At 48.4% G+C, this 21,097-nt stretch overlaps 1 protein-coding gene across 1 annotated transcript; it reads left to right on the plus strand.

Annotated features, from left to right (window-relative positions):
- Nucleotides 1-262: 262 nt before the first annotated feature.
- Nucleotides 263-20,866, plus strand: FAM83D (family with sequence similarity 83 member D). Its single transcript, XM_014847199.3, has 4 exons — nucleotides 263-806; nucleotides 13,439-13,606; nucleotides 16,982-17,106; nucleotides 19,400-20,866. The coding sequence occupies exons 1-4, from the start codon at nucleotides 330-332 to the stop codon at nucleotides 20,376-20,378; spliced, it is 1,749 nt and encodes a 582-aa protein (XP_014702685.1). The 5' UTR covers nucleotides 263-329; the 3' UTR covers nucleotides 20,379-20,866.
- The last annotated feature ends 231 nt before the right edge of the window (nucleotides 20,867-21,097 follow it).

The raw sequence follows: 21,097 nt of genomic DNA on the forward strand, positions 1-21,097 counted from the left end.
AGAGCTCGTTTCCCCGCAAAGTCGGAGCAAGAACAGCTACGTCGGAGGCAGCACAGTCACCAAATTTAAATCCCGCGAAGCAATCCCGGAGCGCGGGCGTGGCTCGGCCGCCGCCAGCAGCCAATGAGGAGGCGCGGGGCGGGGCAAGGCCGAGAGCCAGCCAATAGCACGTCAAGGGGCGGGGCCGTGGCTGCGTGCTCTGCGTCCAGCCTCCGCTGTGGCGGCAGCCAATGGGAGGGCCGGGGCGCGGGCCGGTTAGATTCAAAGGTGCCTATAAAGCGGGCTGCACGCGCGCGCCCGCCCGAGCCTGGTCCGGTCGGAGCGTCGCCATGGCTCTGCGGTCCGACGTCCTGGACGAGCTGCCGGCCGCCTGCTTGTCGCCGTGCGGGCCGCCCAACCTGGCCGAACTGTACAGCGAGGCGCGGCGCCTGGCGCTCGAGGAGCTGGTGGCGGGCGGCCCCGACGCCTTCTCGGCCTTCCTACGACGCGAGCGCCTGGGCCGCTTCCTGAACCCCGACGAGGTGCGCGCCATCCTGCGCGCGGCCGAGCCGCCCGGCCAGGAGGGCGCGGCGGCGGGGGCGGAGGACTCCTTCGGCTCGTCGCACGACTGCTCGTCGGGCACCTACTTCCCCGAGCAGTCGGACCTGGAGCCGCCGCTGCTGGAGCTGGGCTGGCCCGCCTTCTACCAGGGTGCCTACCGCGGCGCCACGCGCGTCGAGGCGCACTTTCAGCCCCGCGGCGCGGGCGCCGGCGGCCCCTATGGCTGCAAGGACGCGCTGCGCCAGCAGCTCCGCTCCGCGCGAGAGGTGAGCGGCCCGGCCCGATTCCTCGGGTCGCCTCGGCCCCCAGTCGGACAGAATTCTTCAAGAATGGGGAACTGAAGCCTGCCAGGAGCGCGAGCCGGGTGGTCCCTGGGGCCCCGACTCGTCCTGCTCTGCTTGTATTCCCTCGGGTCCCTAATTCCTCTGGCTGCTCCTTGTGTCAGGGGAGATTGGGAGAAGCCTCAGCCCCCAAGGATGCGAATTGTGCCCGCGGTCCATCTCCTAACATTCACATACCTTGGGAGAGGGGAGCAGAAATACTTCCAGTTCCAAATTTCAGTTAAAACCAAACCAGATTGCCAGTTTTTCTGGCCGTGTGCCAACACTAGATCCCACGTTCAGGGGTATCTTAGGAGATGCATTACCTAGGAAAAAATTCTTGAAAGATTGTCCTCAGATACAACTGTGGGCATTAGGAATCTATTTTTGCTAGTCATCTCCGAGTTTATGTTGTAGAAAGCAAATACATAGAGAGTGGCAAAGTGGGAGCCGTCCGTTTCCCTCCTGCCACAGACCGGAGGAGAAGTTGTTGCTTCTGTGAATGGGTGGGGCAGGGGGTTTGCTTTTCCATAGGCTGGGGGCGGCTCTAGTTAGTAGCAGCTTCCTAAAACGCAGATGCTCCTGCATTAGGTCATCTCTGTATTCACAGTGGGTTTTGATGCAGTTGGCGGCCTCTTAGTGTGACATGGTGTTGGGGTGCAAAGAGAAGTCTTGTCTCCCTGCCAGCCAGGATGACACTGCAGCTGAGTGCTGGGGACCTGGGGGTCAGGGAAGATAAATGCAGCAGGCAAGGTGGGTGGGGCAGGTAGGGTGGGGCGGCAGACACCTTAGTCCAGAGCTGTGGTCAGCTACCACCTTGCTTGCTGACTGGCACTGCCCAGCTTCCTGGCTGGCTGCCTGTGCCAGGGACATGGCAGGTGAACCCCAGGCCATGGTAAAACTTGGTTGAGGTACGTGAGTGTGGCTGACTGTGGGTTACAGTATCTGTGCATCAAGTCCAGCGTTCCTGATGCTGGTTGTTCTTTGCCTGATGGTGGGATGGCAGTGGGTAGGGGATACAGTGGGCTAGTGCCTTGCCTGTGGGAGTGTAGATGTGGGCTCCAGCTAGGCTCGTATCAGCCCTCCAGTGCTTTGGGTGTGCTCAGGGTCCTTTTGATGCAGCAGACACTTGTGGGTTCAGTGAGGAGATTACAAAAATAGAAAAAGGCACAATTGTGGGGTAGGTGTGCATTCCCAAAACTCACCTCCAGGAGAACTTGGGCACTTGGAACTTGAGAATAGTGAAAGGGGCTCCATGAAAGAGAGGGAGGGATTGCCCTGTCCTCTTGCTCAGCTCCAGTTCTTACTGGTAGTGAAGGGGCACTGGAGCTAAGGCCAGAGGGAAAACTGTCCGTAAACTCGTGCTGGCCTTAGAACGGGCTCCACACTGGCGCTCAGACTTCCTTTGCCCTGTGGGCATTTGGTAATACTGATTCCTGGGTGGAACCTCCTGCCCTCTTCTGTGTCCTAGCCCAGTTACACACTCGTACCTTCAAGATTCTGTATTTGGAACCTGGGTGATTTTAACTGAGAAAAGAGGCACGTTACCTTTAAATCTGATGAGGATTTTCAGCATCTCTGCCATATGCCAAATCGTGTGCTTATTCAGTGTCTACTGTGTATCAAGACTCTGTGCCGGGGGCTGGGGCCACAGGTGAAGGGCATGATTCTTACCTGCGCTTCAGAGTTGACAGGCTGCCAGTGGGAAGTGGTGAGGAGGTTGCTACAGGCAGTGGGGAGAGGCTGAAGAAAGAAAACCTCAGGAGTGATGGTGACCTGAGAGTTGAGTCCAGGAGGATGGGATGGGTGGGCCTTGCCAGGGCAGAGGACAGGGACCTGCCCAGAAGTGTGAAAGGACCTGGCATGTTTGGAGGCAGCCAAGTTCCTCACAGCTGGAGCAGAGCGTGTGTAAGGGTTAGTGGTAGGAGAGGAGGCTGAAGGGGGAGACTGGGGCCAGACCGTCGAAGGCTTTGCACACAACTTGAAGGAGCAGTGGGGAGTCATTGAAGGTTTAGAGGGAGGAGAGGAACACGATCAGATTGGTGTTCCTGAGCAGTAATTCTGGTGGGAGCATGAAGGAGGATGGGTTAGAGAGGGGTGAAACTGATGTCTGGGATGGTTGTAGGGAGGAGGCCACGGGGATCCACGTCCGAGAAGAGGGTGTGTGCTAAGGCAGTGCCGAGGGGTTGGGCAGGGTAAAGGTTTTGGGTAGAATTGACAGGCCTTGGTCACTAGATGGCCTGGAAGGGTAGTGGGAGGGGAGGGGAGGAGGAGAATAGGCAAGGCCAAGGAGGAGAAGGTATAGGAAGAGCTGAGGAGGATTGGGATATTTTAGTTTGGGTGGGCAGCAGTGCTACCCAATTCGAATACAGGAGGGAGAATAGGGTGAGGGTAGGGGTGGGGAGATGAGTTGAATTTGAGACGGGCTAAACTTGAGGTCTCAGAGACCAGCTCTTTTATTTAAAAAAACAAAAACCATAGTAATGCTTTCTCTGCCAGGCACCGTTCCAGGTCATCTCGAGGCAGGTGCAATTGTTATCTCTATTTTGGAGGTGATGGAACTGAGGCATAGAGAAGGAATGATGGAGCCAGGACTCAAAGTGAGGCACAGCATCTCTTAACCACTGCCAGCCACCCCGCTCTGCCTTGTGCCATGTGGAGATAAGGAGCCGTCTCCATCCTCGGGTGGACAGGCTTGTGGAGGAGACAGGTAACAGAGAGCTAATCTGGTGGCTGGTCAAGTGCTGCTGCTCCAGTTAGAGGTGTGTGTTTTGTACACAAGAGTGGCTGCAGCACTCTGGCCACTCCCTTTGAAGTCCAGTACCTGAGACAGGACCGTGACGGTGCAGGTCTCAGGCTGTTTGAGGACAAGATGGGAAGCCCTTCTGCGTCTGCATTCTCATGGCGAAAGCACTTGATGATATGTTTGAGCACTTTCAAGGGGTCCGTTTCTATGCTAAGCGCTTTACCTGGATGATCTCATTTAACCCTCCCAGCCCTAGGTGGGGGCCACAGTTAAGAAGAGACCAGGCACAGAGAGGTTAAGTAACGTGCCCAAGATCACACACTTAATGACTGTTCCACGTGGCCGGCCTGCCATGAAGAGTTGGTACTTTGGTAGTTTTCAGCAGGCTGAAGACTTTTAATGTTTTCTGAAGATTTGGACTTTTTATTCCCACATTACATATCCTATAAATGGGAAAATGACAGTGACAGTACTATATCTACCCTTTGCAGGAAGAAGACTGGAGTGGTTAGGGTACAGGCACAAGAAACCAAGGTCACTGGGTAAATGGTGGTGTCTAATCCTGGCCTTGCAGTCTGAACGGGTGGTTCTGAGATAGGTTTCACCCTCACCTGGGACTCATGCTGCTTCGTTGAGCTGTTAAGCCTTGAAGGGCCCCTTGTAGGGAACAGGTGTTCATTAGATACTGTGGAGACCTACCGTGTGCACCTTTGATTGTTCGGCTATGTGAGTTTTGGGGGAGGGGAGAGGTCCGAAGGAAGGTACTGAAATAGTTTGGATGATTCTGCCTGCCTTTCCCTCAGCAAGTACTTGTCCCAGAGTAGGTGTGACGGGCTGTGACTCTGCCACTGCCTCCCTGGGCTCAGTTTCTGTGCGCCTTTCAAAGTGTGGGCATTCTGCCCCGTTGAGGGAGGTACAGCGTTTAAAAAGCACACGATTCATGTACGGCATGGCTTCTGAATGCATGCTGACTGCTGACCTAGTGCTCGGTTGAGCTTCGTAAAGCGGGAGGAAACACTGCCTCTTTGGACGTTTTGAGAGCTCAGATGTTTGCTTCCGAAGGAATTTTCAGGGTAATTTTAAACCATACAGGATTTTTCCTTTCCACGCCTACTGCAGAATCTATCCATATACTACTGTATTTGTTGATGAATCATTCGGTTCTTTGTCTCGGTTGCCATGTGAATCAGTGTTTGGCTGGGCCGTGGCCCCCACAAGTCAGGTGGGAGTGGAGGCCTTGCCTGGAAGCGCAGCATGCCTTCATTTGGCAGTGTGCTTCTGCTGTGGCTGTTGGGCTGTTCCTGGTTTCTGAATGGGAGTTCATGGGCAAAGTCATCCTACCAGCAGGTTCCGCACTCCTCAGAGTCCTCGATCTTACCAGCTGCCTGTTTCCTTTGTGCTTTTGTTCTGAAGAGGCACTTTTGCTGTGACCTTATCCTTGGGCATCCATTTGATAACCTGAACGTTAGCAGAAGCGATGACTGCATTGACAAAGAGTCCTGCCAGGGGGAGTAGCCGCTGAGCAATTTGTCAAAGGCCCCTGGTGTGCCTGTGGATGTATCCGAATTAAGGCCCTCCTGATCTTGCTAGACTCTCCTGTGAGTTAGAGTAAAACCTGTGCAGTGGGATCAGTTCCTGTTCTGGATGGATGCCCATATCAACCCAGGGCAGGCTTTCTCAGCCTCGCCACTATTGGCATTCTTTGTCCTGGGGGCTGTCCTGTGCGTTATAGGATGCTGAGTAGTATCCCTCGCCTCCCTCCACTGGATGCCAGAAGCACCTGCCCCCTTGCAAATAGGCATGACATGCAAAAATGTCTCCCGGGGGAATGGGGAGTTATTGCTTAATGGTTACCGAGTTTCTTTTTTTTTTTTTAAAGATTTTATTTTTTTTCCTTTTTCTCCCTAAAGCCCTGGAGTACATAGTTGTGTATTCTTCGTTGTGGATCCTTCTAGTTGTGGCATGTGGGATACCGCCTCAGCATGGCTTGATGAGTGGTGCCACGTCTGCGCCCAGGATTCGAACCAACAAAACACTGGGCCACCTGCAGCGGAGCACGTGAACTTAACCACTCGGCCATGGGGCCAGCCCCTGGTTACAGAGTTTCTGTTTGTGGTGATGAAAAAGTTGTGGAAACGGTGATGGTCGCACACATTGTAAATGTAATTAATGCGGCTGAATTGTACACTTTAAAATGATTAAGATGGCAAATTTATGTTATGTATTTTATATTTTGCCACAATTAAAACAGAAGTCTCCAGACATTACCAAATGTCCCTCTGGGAGGCAAAATTGCCCCTGTTTGAGAACCACAGGCCTAGAAAAGTCTAACTGATGTATCATTTTAGGATGTTTCATACCAGACTAAATGTGGCTGCTTTTTATCCCTTCCTTTTGATTTTATGTGTCAGGTTAAGGATTTTAGAGTCATTAGCCATTTCATTTCCTTTTTTAAAAAAATTATGGTAAAATATACACAACAAAATTTACCACTGTAACTGTTTTTAAGTGTGCATTCAGAGGCATTAAGTACATTGACATTCTGCAACCATCACCACCATCCATCTCCAGAATATTTCCTTCTTCCCAATCTGAAACTCTGTACCCCTTAAACTCTAACTCTCCATTCTCTTTTCCTCCCCACCCCGGCACCCACCATTCCATTTTCTGTCTACCATTTCATTTCTTTATTCTTTTCACCTAGCATCCATCAGACAGTAGAGAAACTGCAGGATTGTTCTCTGGTTCATTTACGGATATAGGATAAATTCTCTCAGGAAAAAGTAGTGGCTTTTAAAAAATCCTGATGGAATTGATAGGTGATAGAACCTATGGATAGGAATTTGGCAACATTCAGCAAAATTTCGGTTGTATTTACTCATTGACCTAGCAATTCCATGTCTGTGTATCTCCTCCAAAGATGCACTGGTGAAAATATGAATGGGCATTGCACTGGGCTGTTTGCTGTGGCACTAATTATAATAGCGGAAGACTGGAGGGAGCTCAGCCAGCCTTCAGTCGAGGATTGGTGAGTAAACTGACCTGCCACACAGTGGAGCATCCTGCAGCTCTGAGAGGGGTGAGGACTAGCTCTGCCTTCTGTTACGAAGTGTCTAGACCTGCATTGACCAGTGTGGTAGCCATCACCACATGTGGCCATTCAAATTCATGTGACTTAAAATGGAATACGGTGAAAAATTGAGTTCCTCTGTCACACTAGTCATGTTTCAAGTATTCGCTTGCTGCTTGTGGCGAGTGTCTCCCATGTAGGACAGCACAGATAGAGAACATCTCCATCATCTCAGAAGGTTCTGTTGGACAGTACTTGTCTAGAGCGGTGTGTGTCATATGCTGCCTTTCATCTACGGGGGGCTGCAAATGTGTATACACAGACACAGACCTGTATACATAGTACACACACTTGTTTGTATTGAACAAGTATGTTTATATGTACTTATTTATATTTAAAAAAATGGAAGAATAAACCAGAAACTAACTGAAATTATTATCTTAATGGGCAGGGAGGAAGGGAAAGAAGAAAAAAGGAGGGAAGGGACAAGGATGGAAGCTAGGTGTCTCTGAATGTACCTTGCTTTGTAGATTGGATTTTGGAGCCAGGCAAATGTTTTACATAATTATAAAATAAAAATAACTCAGAATGATAACCCCTAGCCCCCACAAAAACCTCTTGATGCTTTTCCCTCCCTTTCTAAAAGCCCAGCCCGCCCATGTACTTCATGCTGGAACAGTGCAGAGGAAATGCAGCTGTGTGTGGTCAGTCCCTGTACCGCTGTGGCTCCCTGACCCCTGCCTTCCTCAGACAGGCATCGTGCCACTGTCTGCAGACTGCGGCTCCACCAGCACTTTAGTCTGATACTTAAATTGTTAATTTTATAACAGCCTGTGAAACTTGGAGAATACAACATGCACAAATAAATTTAGGTTTTGCTGTGGAAATTTACACTTTTTGTTTTTAAACCCTGAAGATGATATCAAGATAGTTATTTAAAGACTTTTAAAGAAATTCCAAGGAGATAATATCTGTTCTGTTAAAACATGTAATAACTGGGGAGGAAATATATCTTTTGCTTTTTTTAGCAAGAGGATCTCCAGAAGAAGTGGCAAGAGCCCAGAAGAACTGAAGGGAGTCGAGTGTGGGTGTTGTGTGGTCAGCAGGAGGAATTCAGCAAACAGCCCGTTGTTGGCCGCTGGACAGGTTGACGCATCTTTGAATGTGTGCACACCTTTGGTAGAATTGCAAGCGTGTTGCACACATGTCCTTGCTTTATGACTGGGTGGGAAGGGAGAGAAACAGGTGCAGTGGGAAGGGGTGGTTGACATGAGCTTCCTGCTTCAAGCAGAGGAAAAGCAGGAATGAGAACTGGAATGACTGGCCCTGAGTGGCCCCTTGAGGCTGCTCATGTGCCTGCTGAGGACCCAGAGCAGCCCACTGAGGGTGCATGAATCAGATTTCAGAGCTAGAAGGAGCCTTGTTTGAGGACACTGGGCTCAGGTAGAATGACTTGCCCAGAGATAGTGGCAGAACTGGGACTAAGAAGATGACTAGCTGCCATATGAGGGCTTTCTAGAGCTGTCTAGGGCTTTCCAGAAACTGTCAAGTGTTTACATGGATTCTCTCTTGACTGGACCCCCAAGCAAGATGGGTATACAAGATGGGTAGTATTTGTAAATTACAGAAGCCAACAGAACTTAAGTATCTTGCTTGAGGGTCTGGTGCTTGAAAGTGGAGGAGCCAGGTCCAAGTCCAGGTCTAATGTTACATCCTGTTAGAGTGGAATACAGTGAAAAATTCAGTTCCTCTGTCACACCAGCCGTATTTCAAGTATTCGCTGCCACTTGTGGCTCGTGGCTGCCATGTTGGACAGATGTAACATCTGTGCTTCCCAAGGTTTCCTGATTCTGTCCATTCTGGATTAGTCAGCAATACCTGCAGAGAGAAGGTGCCTGGTGTCCCAGGGCATTCCAGGTTTCCTTAATGTTTGTTCTGTGAATTGCTTTGTGTTACTAGGAATCATCCTCTGAGGTGGGTTTGGTCCCATGTACTTTGTGGAATACTCTACTGATCCTTTCAGGATTTACTCCAAGCTCTCAGTCATTTGAAGACTGAACGTTAGGCTTGTTTGGAATAATATTTAGTCTAACGCTTTTAAAATAGGTAGCCCTGGGTTCGCCCAGACCTGGGTTGAAATTCCAGCCCTTGCATTTGCTTAAGTCTGTCACTTTGAACAAGTTACCTAACTTCTCCAAAGAAGCTTTAGTTTTCTTATTTGTAAATTGGGGGTAAGAATTAATGGGGTTTTGAAATCTCTAGCTATCCCTTTAGAACTTTTGTGCAAGAAGGCAAGTGGAGATTCCAGTTCTATGTGAAAAGTAATGAAAACAGGGTCTGTGCCTTTCCCCAAAGACTGAGGATGCCCGCAGTGTGATCACTACTCTGTTCCTCTGTGGATCACTGAGTCCCTTAGTATAAATCAGCAAGGGACAGTTGGAGTGACTGAGGGGGTAAGGCTTGGGGTTTTGTCACCTGCAGTGGTGACAGACATGGCCCTGACACAGGTGTGGCTGCTCCGGATGTGGCTGGAGAAGCACAGGAACAGTGTGGGGCACCTGGCAGCAGATCAGCCATCCAGGCTTCTGACAGATGGATGTTTCCTCCTTAGGTATCATGTTGTGACCGATTTTCACTGAGTTGCAGATGGGCACTGACCCTAGACTAGACTCTCAGGAGCCACCACTTGCAGAGCTCTCTTGCCCTAAGAGAGTGGGCAGGCTCTATGCAGAATGGGCCGGGAGAAGGCAGTGTCCACAGTAAGCACATGGGCACTTGATGGGCATGGGATGCCTGCCTTCTGATGTGTTTCTCCTTTGTCCGCCCAACATTGTGCCTCAGGGAGTGGGAGCAATGACCAGTTTCTGCACCATCTTTCAAGTCCAGGTGTACTTGTAGGGCCCAGCAGCCTGCAGCGTGAACACCAGCATCTAGGAGATGTGTCTGGCCTTGGCAAGCAGACACTTGGCTGGCTATTGAATGAGTCCAGGCCATTGCTCAGCTCAGTGAAGAGACTGTCCCTTCAGAGATTGAAAAACCCCTGGCTCAGTCCAACTCTGCAGGGCTTGGTTGCATGGGGGAGAAGGGGGCTGAGGAGGGAGAGTTTAGGGGAGTGGGGCTGGGGTCTTGAAGGAAGGCAGGCCTTTCTGCTGATTGCTTCCATGCATAGGGCTGTTCCTCCTGCAGAAGTCTTTCATGAGTCCTGCTCTAGGAAGAGAGGAGGGGCTGTGGGTACAGGGGAGTCAGGAACAAAACTCCTCCATCGACCCTGTAAACACCCCGTGGCTGCTAGGGACCAGGGATCAAATCCAGATTATTTCAACGCACACAGGACAGGTTAAGTCTTTAAAACTAAACAATGAAACCAATAGCAAATTCAGTGCTTACTCACTACCTAAGAAGGATGTTGTTTGTACAGTTGTTTTGTTAAGCGCTGCATCAAAATTCAGTTTGGCGGGCGCCTTATGCTGTGGGCCCTGCTCCTGGGTCCCCACCCCAGCAACCCTCCAGCCCTCTCTAACCTGGCCAGCTGGTGGTTCTCTGGTCTCTGTCCCAGTGCACATCCATGGGCCTCATACACAGTGTTACCCCTGCTGTCTCCTCTCTCTCTCTTTGGACTGGGTTTCTTGAGGACAGAGGTCGACCCTAGATTTCTCTTCCTCTGGCTTCTCCTGTGCACGCTACTCGCATTCTTACACCTGTGTGTGCAGAACCCCTTTGTGAAGGTTTCACTGCCACTTCACAGTCAGTTTCGAGGTCTCTCTCTCAAGCTTGTTTCTTTTCCTGTTTGTGTGGACCTGAACCTGCCTCTACCTCTTCCCACCCCCCTTTCTTTCCTCCCCCAGCCTCTTGCTTGCAGTGGTAGCATTACTTGGCAGTCCATTACTTGGCTCTCCCACAGGCCCCCTTCCCTTCTCTGCAACCCTTGTTGCTTCCCGCTTGGCCTGTTGTTAAAACCTCTCTCACTGATTTTTCTTCCTTTGGTCTTTAGTCCTTCTAAATGTTTGCTGAACCTAAAAAGTGTCTAAGTGCTGCTGTGTCGCAGGCACTTGGGTGTGTGGGCTTGTGGAGGAGGTGGGGCCGCATCAGCATCTGCCCTGCTGGGTTCAACACTTTGAACTCATCGCTCTCCTTAAACCTCCTCCCCCGTTGCCTGTATGACACTGCTTCCTTGGTTGGCATTCCAGGCCTCCTATTGTCTTGCTCCTTCACCCGTCTCCCAGTCAGGTCCTGTTGTTTGCTTTCATGCGTGTTCCATGTTTCAGCCAAACTGGTGCATACCCCATCATTTCCTACCTCTTCCTCTGTCATCAGGTGGCTTCCTGCCTGAATGCCCTCCCCGTCTCTCCTCCCCTGTCCAGATCTTGTCCTTACTTGTGATTCAGCTCAAATGCTGTCACCTCTGGCAATCCTCTGCTCTTCTTTGGTAAACATTTAAGTACCTGTGGTGTGTCCACCACTGCAAGGGAGGAGCTTTACCGTCTCCCTCACTCCTCCCCTCCGTGTTCCCCTGATTTAATTGTCTCTTACATATCTATTGCTTCCCTGCATCCCATGTCCTTTCTCTGTGGATAAGTCAGGTTTACGTAAATTCTTTATAGCCATCTTTCTGCCTTGTTCAGGATTCGGTACACAGTAGACTGAAGAAGTGCTGGCTGTATAACTGAACCCCTTTTTCATACCTGAGCTAAACCCTTTCCACATTCTGTCTCATTTAATGCTTGAAACAGCCCTTTGATGTAGATCCATGTCTTCCAGAGGGGCAAACTGAGGCTCAGAGAGATTAAGCAACTTGCCAAGGGTCACACAGCTAGTAAGCCATAGCTGGGGTCTGTGCTCAGGCCTGTCTGCCTTTTAACCACTATGTTACATGACCTGAATGAATGGGATAGATACAATTCAAAGTAGGACGTGTAAAAACGCATTGGAGGATATAAAGTTCTGAAGATTCCACTAATTCAGAGAGTACTTTTGTTGTTCTTTAAATCACTATGTCTGGTGGATTTAGTTATACCCTTTACCAAGAATAGCTCACAGCTGGGGCTTCGTCAACATTGGGGAGGGGAGGGGGAAGGCAGCCAGAGAGAGAAATTGGTCTTTCCAGACTCGCTCACCGCAATGACTTCCCAGGAGCTGGTGTTTCAAGGTCCCTCATCCTGGGAGGTGGGACTCGGGGTGTTGGAGAAAGACAGCAAAATCGCCTCCTAGTCTTTGCATTTCTTCTTCAACCCCCACATGCTTAAGGGGTGGTGACTGTCAGGTATGGTCCTGAGTCCTCTGGGGCCACAGCGATGAATCGTTCCCGTTCAAGGCCCCATGTTCCCGAAGAAGAGGTGAGACCTATAAGTAAATTACCTGAACATTCAGAAGAAGTTACTGTGACTGTAAGAGACGCGTGTTTCTGCTGAGGTCGGGGGAGCTCCAGACTGCAGGAGGGCTCCCACCTTGGCTGCAGCAGCACTTCCCTTAGCGCACACCCCTGGCCCTCACTCGGTTTGCAGCAACTGGCTTCTAAGCCTAGATGCTTTGACACCCCCACAGCCCTGCCAGGAGTTGGCTGAGGACCACGATTTTAAATCCGCCGAGGAGTGAGGAGAGGCTTTGCAGCTAGAGCGGTCTCTCTTCAGCAAGGAAAGCTGGGAGCAGGCAGGTGTCTCCCTGTGTTGAACTGTCTGGATGGCTCAGTGTCTGGGCTGGAAAAGTGAATCAGTGAACAGATACTTAAGGGGTCTTTTGTAACAGTCCTTTAGTTCTCATTGCAAACCTATTTTGCAGCTAAGGAAACAGATTCGAAACCACTGTAATTTGCCCAAGGCCACATGGCTGAGGCAGCTGTTAACGTAGTCTAATGCCGTGTAGAGAATGGATCAGGAGGTGCGATGGAGCCACGTGGGTGGGGAGAAGGAAGGACAGGTCCAAGCATCAGGGCAGAATCCTTAGGACATATTTCCATGTTCTTACAAGGCCCTGCACTGTGGACAAATACCAAAGGGTTACTGAGACCACCTTTTATAGAGGGGAGGCTGGTGCTGAGGAAGCCGATTGGTTAGACCCTCACTAGCAGAGAGAGTAGAACGTGGAAATGTGGTTTGCAGCGTTAGAGGCAGAAGACGGGGAATCTGCTGGCCTGGGCTGATTAGTTTCAAGTCATGAGTTGATGGTGGATGGGGTGGGCCTTTCTAGATTGTAATAAAAATATCAGAGATTATGATCCAAAATCAGGCAATAATCAATATCACAGACTTGGAAAATGTTACACCTAGAAGGGGCCTCAGAGAGAAGCTAAGGTTTTATTGTTTCACAGACATAGAAAACTGAAGCTGGTGGGGAAGCAACGTGCTGACATGACAGTGTGTTAGGCATAGAACCTAGACAGCTTGCTGGTCTGAGCTGAGCCTGTAAGACGGGAGTTTTGGTAAAGGAAGAGAAGTTGAGTGGGACAGGTTCATAGGACTGCAGGGCAGTGGGTTAATCTGTATTTATGAGAAATATGTCAGCGTGGAGGTGAGTGGCTGAGAGGCGGTTGGAGGGTTAGTCGGGCCAAGTCAAGATGTATACGATTCAGTGGCCTGAGCGTCTTTGGAGACAGAGAGGAGTCTGTGTGTGCCGGGGGGGAAACTGATCCTGCAGAAGGAGAAGGAAGGATATCGTAGGCTGGGATCCTTTCCCAGCTCTGAGATGGGGTCCAGAGTCGGATGGTGAGCTGTAAGGTGGGGTTCTTGTGAGCTGACAGCTTGCGCTTCCCTCTGCCTCACCCTGCAGGTGATTGCTGTGGTGATGGATGTTTTCACCGACATCGACATCTTCAGAGACCTGCAGGAAATATGTCGGAAACAAGGAGTGGCTGTATACATCCTTCTGGACCAGGCCCTGCTCTCTCAGTTTTTGGATATGTGCATGGATCTGAAAGTTCATCCTGAACAGGAAAAGGTTTGTGTTACATTATTTCTGGTTTCAGGACAGTCAACACACGTGACAAGTCTGCATGGCGGTAGATGGTGGTATCTGCACTTACAAGAGAGGGGACTGAGGCCCTGAGCAAAGTAATTTGCCTGAAGTCTCACAGGAAAGAAACGACAGAAATCAGGATTCAAACCTCTGCCTCTCCCCCACGTCGTGCTGCCTCCTGAAAAGGAGCTCGACTGGTGACGGCAGAGGCTGCCTTGGAAGCCACGGCTCTCACAGTGGCTCTGTTAGGCTCCAGTTCTAATCGTAATGACCCCAAGTTATGGACTCCTGCTCTGTCCTTGGTAGCATCCTAGGCTCTCGACAAATGTTAAACAAGTTAATCCTCACAGCAGCCCTAGCAGGTCAGAGGAAACATTATACCCATGTTTTACTTAGATGGGGCAGTGGTGACACAGAGCCCAGTGTCTCCAACTAGAAGTAGTGGGGCTGGGGTTTGACTCCCATCCGTGGGCTCCCTCTAGCCCCAGTGTTCTTATCACTGTCACAGGCTGCTTCTCATTTCTCATTATTATAAAAGTAGACTTTTTAATATGCTTTGCTCTGCGCATGAAAGTAATTTGAACTTAAGTATTTTTTTAAACACTTTTTTTTTTTTTTAAAGATTAGTGCCTGAGCTAACATCTATTGCCAATGTTTTTTTTTTTCTTCTTCTTCTCCCCAAAGCCCCCTGGTATATAGTTGTATATTCTAGTTGTAAGTGCCTCTGGTTGTGAGAACTTAAGTATTTAAATGTAAGGTTACACAGCTTAGTTAGCTTGTTTTCTTTAGTGGAAAGAGGCAAGAAAAATGGTCATGTTTATTAACACTGTTCTTTTTTTAAAAATTAAGCAAATTCATCAACTTAGTTCATCACCTATGTGAGCCACACACTGTTCTAGGTATTGGAAATAAAGCAGTAAGCCAACTGAACAAAGACTTTGGGCTCTGGTGATATCGGGTACTGCATCGGGGACATAAACTTACTCCTGGTTATTATCAAGCAATTTGGTTTGCAAAATTTTGGCTATTTAACTTCTCTCGCAGAGTTCTTGTTAATTCTTTTCCCTAAAGAGGAAGTGAAAGATGGGGTTTAATTAGGTGGTTACTAATTTGTCACTAGTGCTACAAAGCAAATTCATCATGGAGGTAGGATTGGAGCCTGGAGACCAAGTGAAACGAGCCAGCCATGTGGCCCAGCAGTCAAAGGATGAGATCAGGTGGACGCGAGGAGAGCAAGAGTCAGGCATGGAAAAGCACATTATCATTTAGCCAAATATTCAGTCTGTGACTGCCCGTATAGAGCCAGGTGAAGAAATTGAAGGTGTCAGTGTTTAATTTCAAGGTGCTCTTTCTGTAATGAGGCCTGTCAGCAGCAGGAAAATCACAGAGTAGTTTTGGCTACAACTTTAATCAAGTCATTGGCTCTGATTCATGTACTCAGCAGAAATCCAGCAGTATTCACCGACTCAGTTGCCACTGTTGGTTGCTGCCTTCATGGGTGTCCAAATCCTCGAGGAGGGGTTGAAGGGTCTGTCCCTCTGGCCTCACCGGTTTCCTCAGCGTCTTAACTTCTCCCTGGGCAAGCACCATCTTCTCTCACCAGGACGTGTCTGTGCTGGTGAATCTGTACCCTCCCGAGGGGGGCCAACTTCCTCCCCCATGCCCTGGCCCTGCAGCTTGTTCAGAACGTTGGGTGTCCTGTCTGCAGGAACTTGCTCACACGTTTGTGCGCACATGCTGAAAAGTGCTTTGGCCACGATCCCAGAGGCCCACACAACGTTCAGATAAGTGCCAAAGGGAAAGACGCACAACACCACGCCTGAGTCTGCCCATGGTGATGTTTTTTTTTTTAAAGATTTTTTTTTTTTATTATTTTTTCCTTTTTCTCCCCAAAGCCCCCCGGTACATAGTTGTATATTCTTCATTGTGGGTCCTTCTAGTTGTGGCATGTGGGACGCTGCCTCAGCATGGCTTGATGAGCAGTGCCATGTCCGTGCCCAGGATTCGAACCAATGAAACACTGGGCCGCCTGCAGCGGAGCGCGCGAACTTAACCACTCGGCCACGGGCCCAGCCCCCATGGTGGTGTTTTTATGCTTGTTATGTGTTGATCCTTTGAAGCTCAGGAATCATTCCCTCCTCCAGGAAGCCCTCCCCCTCCCATATGTATGTACCTTTATGGAAGTTCCTAGTTTGTTTGTGATTTTCAATTTTCATGTTGAATAATTTAAGATTTACAAAGGAGTTAAAAAATAGTGTCAGGAATTTCTGAATACTCTTTGCCCAAATTCTCCAAATTTAACATCTTACAAACCTCAGTACAAATTTCAAAATCAGGAAATAAACTTGATATAATACTATTATGTATTCAACAGACCTTATAAACTTTGCTAATCATTCCACAAATGCCCTTTTTCTTGTCCAGGACCCAATGCAGGACCACACCCTCTAGTTGTCATGTCTCCTTAGCTTCCTCTCATCAGGACCTGTGCCTCTATCTTTCTCTGTCTTTTAGAGTCTTGATGCTGTTGAAGACTGTTACCCAGTTTTCTATAGAATTTGGGTTTGATGTTTCCTCACAGTTAAATTCAGTTTATGCATTTTGGTAAGAATACCACAGAAGTGATATTATGTCTTGCCATGTTTTTATTTTGAAATATGATAGGGCTGGCCCTATTAAACAAAAGAGAAGGAGACATATTAACCGCTTCTTTAAGCCTTTGTAAAAATGTCATTACTAGTGTTTCCTTTGATGATTTCATTGCCACATTTTGTTTCAAAATCATTTCTTAGATTTTGTTGTTTAGTATCCCCCCAAAAAGTCAGTCTTAGAGCATGGGCGCACATGAACCAAGGGTCTCAAAAATAAATGTAAGAGGAGCTGGCCCGGTGGTGCAGCGGTTAAGTGGGCACCTTATGCTTTGGAGGCCTGGGGTTTGTTGGTTCAGATCCCGGGTGCAGACAGGGCACCGCTTGGCAAGCCATGCTGTGGTAGGTGTCCCACATATAAAGTAGAGGAAGATGCGCATGGTTGTTAGCTCAGGGCCAGTCTTCCTCAGCAAAAAGAGGAGGATTGGCAGCAGATGTTAGCTCAGGGTTAATCTTCCTCAAAAAAGAAAAAAAGTAGGAAAAGGGCATGTGAGAAGATGGAGAAAATGTTGAAGCAGCATTCTTTGAGTCCTGAGAATCATCTGTACCAGGTGCATTGTTACACGGAATGGTGACCATGAGCCACTCATCTGCCGATAAGTTTGTCTGTTTGGTAAACTAAGAGGGCTTGTAAACTAAGCCCTCTTATCTGAATCATTTGCTCACTGGATCATTCATTTCTTTTTCTCCCACTCCGGCCCGCCAACAGCTGATGACAGTCCGGACTATTACAGGAAATATCTACTATGCGAGGTCAGGAACTAAAATTGTTGGGAAGGTTCATGAAAAGTTCACATTGATTGATGGCATTCGAGTGGCTACAGGCTCCTACAGGTAAGATTCTAACCTGTCCATGCTTATTAATCTAAACTTTTTAGAGGAACCATGCTATAAAGGTAAAAGCTTTTTTTCCCTCTCAATGCAAGCCTTTATGGCCAAGCATTCCAGTGAATGAATAGCTTATGAGTAAGTGAGTAGCTTACTCAGACCCTCTTCCTACAGGAGGTAGTCAGGTGAGCGCCCTCCTCTGCCCTGCGGTCCACACAGCTGAAGTGTGAGGTTGAAACTTGCCTGGAGACCCCAGCGTCCTAGATTCAAGACGAAAAACTAGTGATAGAGGTTTTGAAGATGGGCCAGGCCTACAGTGGACGAATTGGGGTTAACAGTGACAGGAGCAGTCTCGAGTCTTGTTCCTTGGGGACTTTGACCCCCCTGGTCCCTCCTCACTTGAAGGTAAGGGCATTTGCAGGCATTGGCATCAGTGTGGAGGGCAGAGCCGAAGCTGTCACCTGATACTGAAATCCTTCACCTTGCTTCAAGCCTTGTAATTTAGTGCCTTAGTCTAGAAAGTACTGATCCATGGATCTGACCCCACCTTTGAAGCCTGACTTTGGCAAAGGCGACTTAGGTAGAGAGCAGGGAAGTTGAATAGAGGGTGGAGATAATGAGTGGTTAACCCTCATCTCGGAGGTTAGGATAGGCCATTTGTACTTCTGTGGCTCCAATGGTAGTGTGTTTTGCCACCCCTGCCCTAGATTGTCTGTTGTTATGCATGGGGTGTGTCTCTAGAGTTTAAAAAAGAAAAACTCATTTTTGAAGAAATGCACATTGCTGAGTGATAATTGTATGTCAGCTGTGAGTAAAAGTGGACATGCAAAGATTTGTGGAGAATGAGGCGCTAAGATCAGGAAACTCCTGATGCCTTTCTTTTCAAACAGTACTCTCCCAGCTCAGAACACAGTGTGAACTCTTTCATAAGGAGTTTACAAATGACGGGAGGAAACCAGATTTTCACCCAAAGTAGGATTTATCTATATTAACCAAACGTAGCTCCAAATGGTTTTTGGTTATTCTAAAATATAAAAACTCCCCTCTACAGATGAAATAGGCTACCACTGGGGAGGAGGAGGGAGATGACAGCTTCCGTTTGTTGAGGATATTTTATAATCCTGGTGTTGGATAGGTGTCTTGTTGGCATTATCTCATTGAGGGTTTTCAAAGGAATTTTCCTTCTCAGGCTTTGAAGGCAGTTCTCAAGGCAGAATTTGCATTCGCCAGGATTCTTGGTTGCAAGAGACAGTTGATACCGTGTTTTATGATCTCTCATTTAAAACATCCTACTCTTAATATGCATTTCTATATCAATGGGGTGATTGCAAGTGCAGAAAGCTAACTTAAACTACTTTCTGCAGAATGGAATTCCTTGACTCATAACTTGGAAGTGTAGAAGGTCCAGTTGGTTTTCAGTTCATCTTGACCTAGAGGCCATACATATATCAGAACACCGTCTCCCAGTTCTGCTTTTCCCTGGTTGATCTTTGTTCTCAGTCAGGCTCTCCATTTGAAGACAAAGACCCAGGCTTACTTCTGTGGCCTTTAGTAGCTATCTTCCAAGGAGATAGATTTTCTTTCTCCTAGCACTGATATCAGTTCTTGAAAAATCACTTAGTCCCAGCTGGGTCACTTCCCCACCCTGGATAGGTCCTTGCATCTGAGGGGATAGGATACTCTGGCCAGCCTGGGTCATACGCCCACCCCTATTGTGATTGGAAAGGGCACATAAATGAAAATCTTCTTGGCTGAGTTAGTCATGGTTCTGTCACCGGTGGAGGGAAAAGGGATGCTGGACAGGCAGAGGCATGTGGTCACTAATCAGCTCATCATTAAAATAACAATACCATCTCCCTTTGTGAAAATGGCAGCTCTGGAGGCCGGAGCAGGGAGCACTGCACTGGCAATTCTTAAGGCCAGGGGCCTAATCTAGGGTCTCCCACTGTCCTCCCGTGGTGACATATATTAGCCTGTTTTCTCACTTCTAAAATGAGGGCACTGGCCTGAATATTTTAGAAGCCCTTTCTAATTTTTAAAAACTCTGAGACTGAGGATGCACAGGTTTTAGTGTGTTGGTTAAACAGTGGGCCTTTTTACTTTTTTATGTTACTTTATGATTATGTATACGTATGTTATCTACCTGTGTTAAGGCTGGTTGAATTCACACTAGATGCTGTCACCAAAGTTGTGACTCTTACGTAGCAGGATATCTGGGCTTTATTTCTCAGATCGACAATAAGTAAACTAAGGTTGCGCATCTTTACCAGCTTCTGTTTGTTTGTTTTTAATCCTTCAGTTTTACATGGACAGATGGCAAATTAAATAGCAGTAACTTGGTCATTCTGTCTGGCCAAGTGGTTGAACACTTCGATCTGGAATTCCGAATCTTATATGCACAGTCCAAGCCCATCAGCTCCAAGCTCCTCTCCCACTTCCGGATCAGTGGCAAGTTTGACCATCTAGTTGACCGGAAACCACTGTCCAAGGAGCTCACGTTGGGCAACCTGCTGCGGCTGCGGCTGGCCAGGCTCTCAAGCACCCCCAAGAAGGCCGAGCTGGAGTATGAGGTGCCTGCCGAGGGCAGGGCAGAGGCCAGGCGCCACGACTCCGAGTCCTCCACCGTCAGTGAGGAAGACTGCTTCAACAGCCATAAGGATGAAGCAGAGAGGGGACAGGTGACCGATGCTGCCACTCAGACAGAGCTAGGAGAGGGGATGCCAGCAGTGAGCCTGAGCGATGCAGGAACACAAACCAGCACCGCCACAGCCTGTGCTGGGACCCAAACCACAGTCACCACCAGGGTAGCGAGCTCCCAAACCATGGTTCAGTCCACGTCGACCACCACCCAGACTGATGTGGACGAGTATGTTCTCTTTTCTCAGGGCACCCAGTCTAAAGAGGAGTCACCGGTGTCCAAGATGTCTGTGTCGAGATCTTCCAGTTTGAAGTCGTCCTCCTCTCTGTCTTCCCAAGGCTCTGTGGCAAGCTCCATCGGCTCCCAGACTTCCGTCAGAGCCCCTGACTTCGTCCCTGCCAAGTACTGGGGCGCCCCTCACCTGGATCTGTGCTTAAGAGACTCATTTAGAAACTTGAATCAAGAGCGGCAGTTTCACTTTGCTGGTATCAGGTCCCGGCTCAACCACATGCTGGCCATGCTCTCGAGGAGAACATTCCTTACTGAAAACTACCTCAGTTTCAATCCTGGAACTTTTGCCAGAGCATCAGTTAATTTGCTGGCTGTTAGAGATATGCCACTTTATCCCTCCTATCAGTGACTGCTCAGCGTTGAGAGCCGCCTGGGTTCATCCGGGCTTGCAGTCGACAAGGTCCGAGCGTCCTGCTTTACGCATGTCTCCTGTCCCTGACTGCCTTTCTCCCACCTGACTTAGTCACCTGATTTCCTTTGGCTTCTATAACCTGCACCTCATTTTATATGCTTTTATTTTATTTTTGTCATGTATAAACCACGTATTGGTTTTACGGTTTAAACACTAAGGGTACAGTTTCTTTGCACAATTTTAATATTGATATCTTTTAAGGAGAAGGTTTAGGGGTTCTCAGGTTAATTCAGGTAAGAGAGAAAATATGTTTTGCATTTTTCTAGATTTGTGTGCTCTTCTGTTTTAGAGGTTTGAATCACTAATTTTTTTGATCAAAATCCTGCTTAGAAAAAACTGTTTCTTAATTGTCTGTCTCTTCTTTAGGATATCTGTGTTGTTAGCATTAAATAAATATAAACAACTTTTGTTTGGTGATTGCTCAAGTACTTTTTTGTTTTTTTGCTCCCTGGCATTTTTCTCTTTAACTCTAGGAGTGTGTCACCCAGTAGCTATTTATGCAGGGTTTTTTTTTATAGTGTTGCAGTGGGGAAGAAGGAAATGATCCAAACTGTAAAAGAGAAAATATCCAGATAAAAGTTAGACGACGTAGAGCAAGTGTCAGGGTCCTGCCTTCCTCAGCAACGTGAATATTGATGTGACTATCTCTGTGTTCG

This window comes from Equus asinus, chromosome 15 (assembly GCF_041296235.1).
Source record: "Equus asinus isolate D_3611 breed Donkey chromosome 15, EquAss-T2T_v2, whole genome shotgun sequence".
In the NCBI taxonomy this organism is placed as follows: Eukaryota; Metazoa; Chordata; class Mammalia; order Perissodactyla; family Equidae; genus Equus; species Equus asinus.

What these genes read in the sequence shown, in the direction of transcription:
- FAM83D (XM_014847199.3), top strand. Translation starts at nt 330, where the DNA reads ATGGCTCTGCGGTCCGACGTCCTGGACGAGCTGCCGGCCGCCTGCTTG. An exon ending in AGCTCCGCTCCGCGCGAGAG is followed by an intron (nt 807 to 13,438) that starts GTGAGCGGCCCG and finishes CTCACCCTGCAG; the next exon opens with GTGATTGCTGTGGTGATGGA. An exon ending in TTCATCCTGAACAGGAAAAG is followed by an intron (nt 13,607 to 16,981) that starts GTTTGTGTTACA and finishes GCCCGCCAACAG; the next exon opens with CTGATGACAGTCCGGACTAT.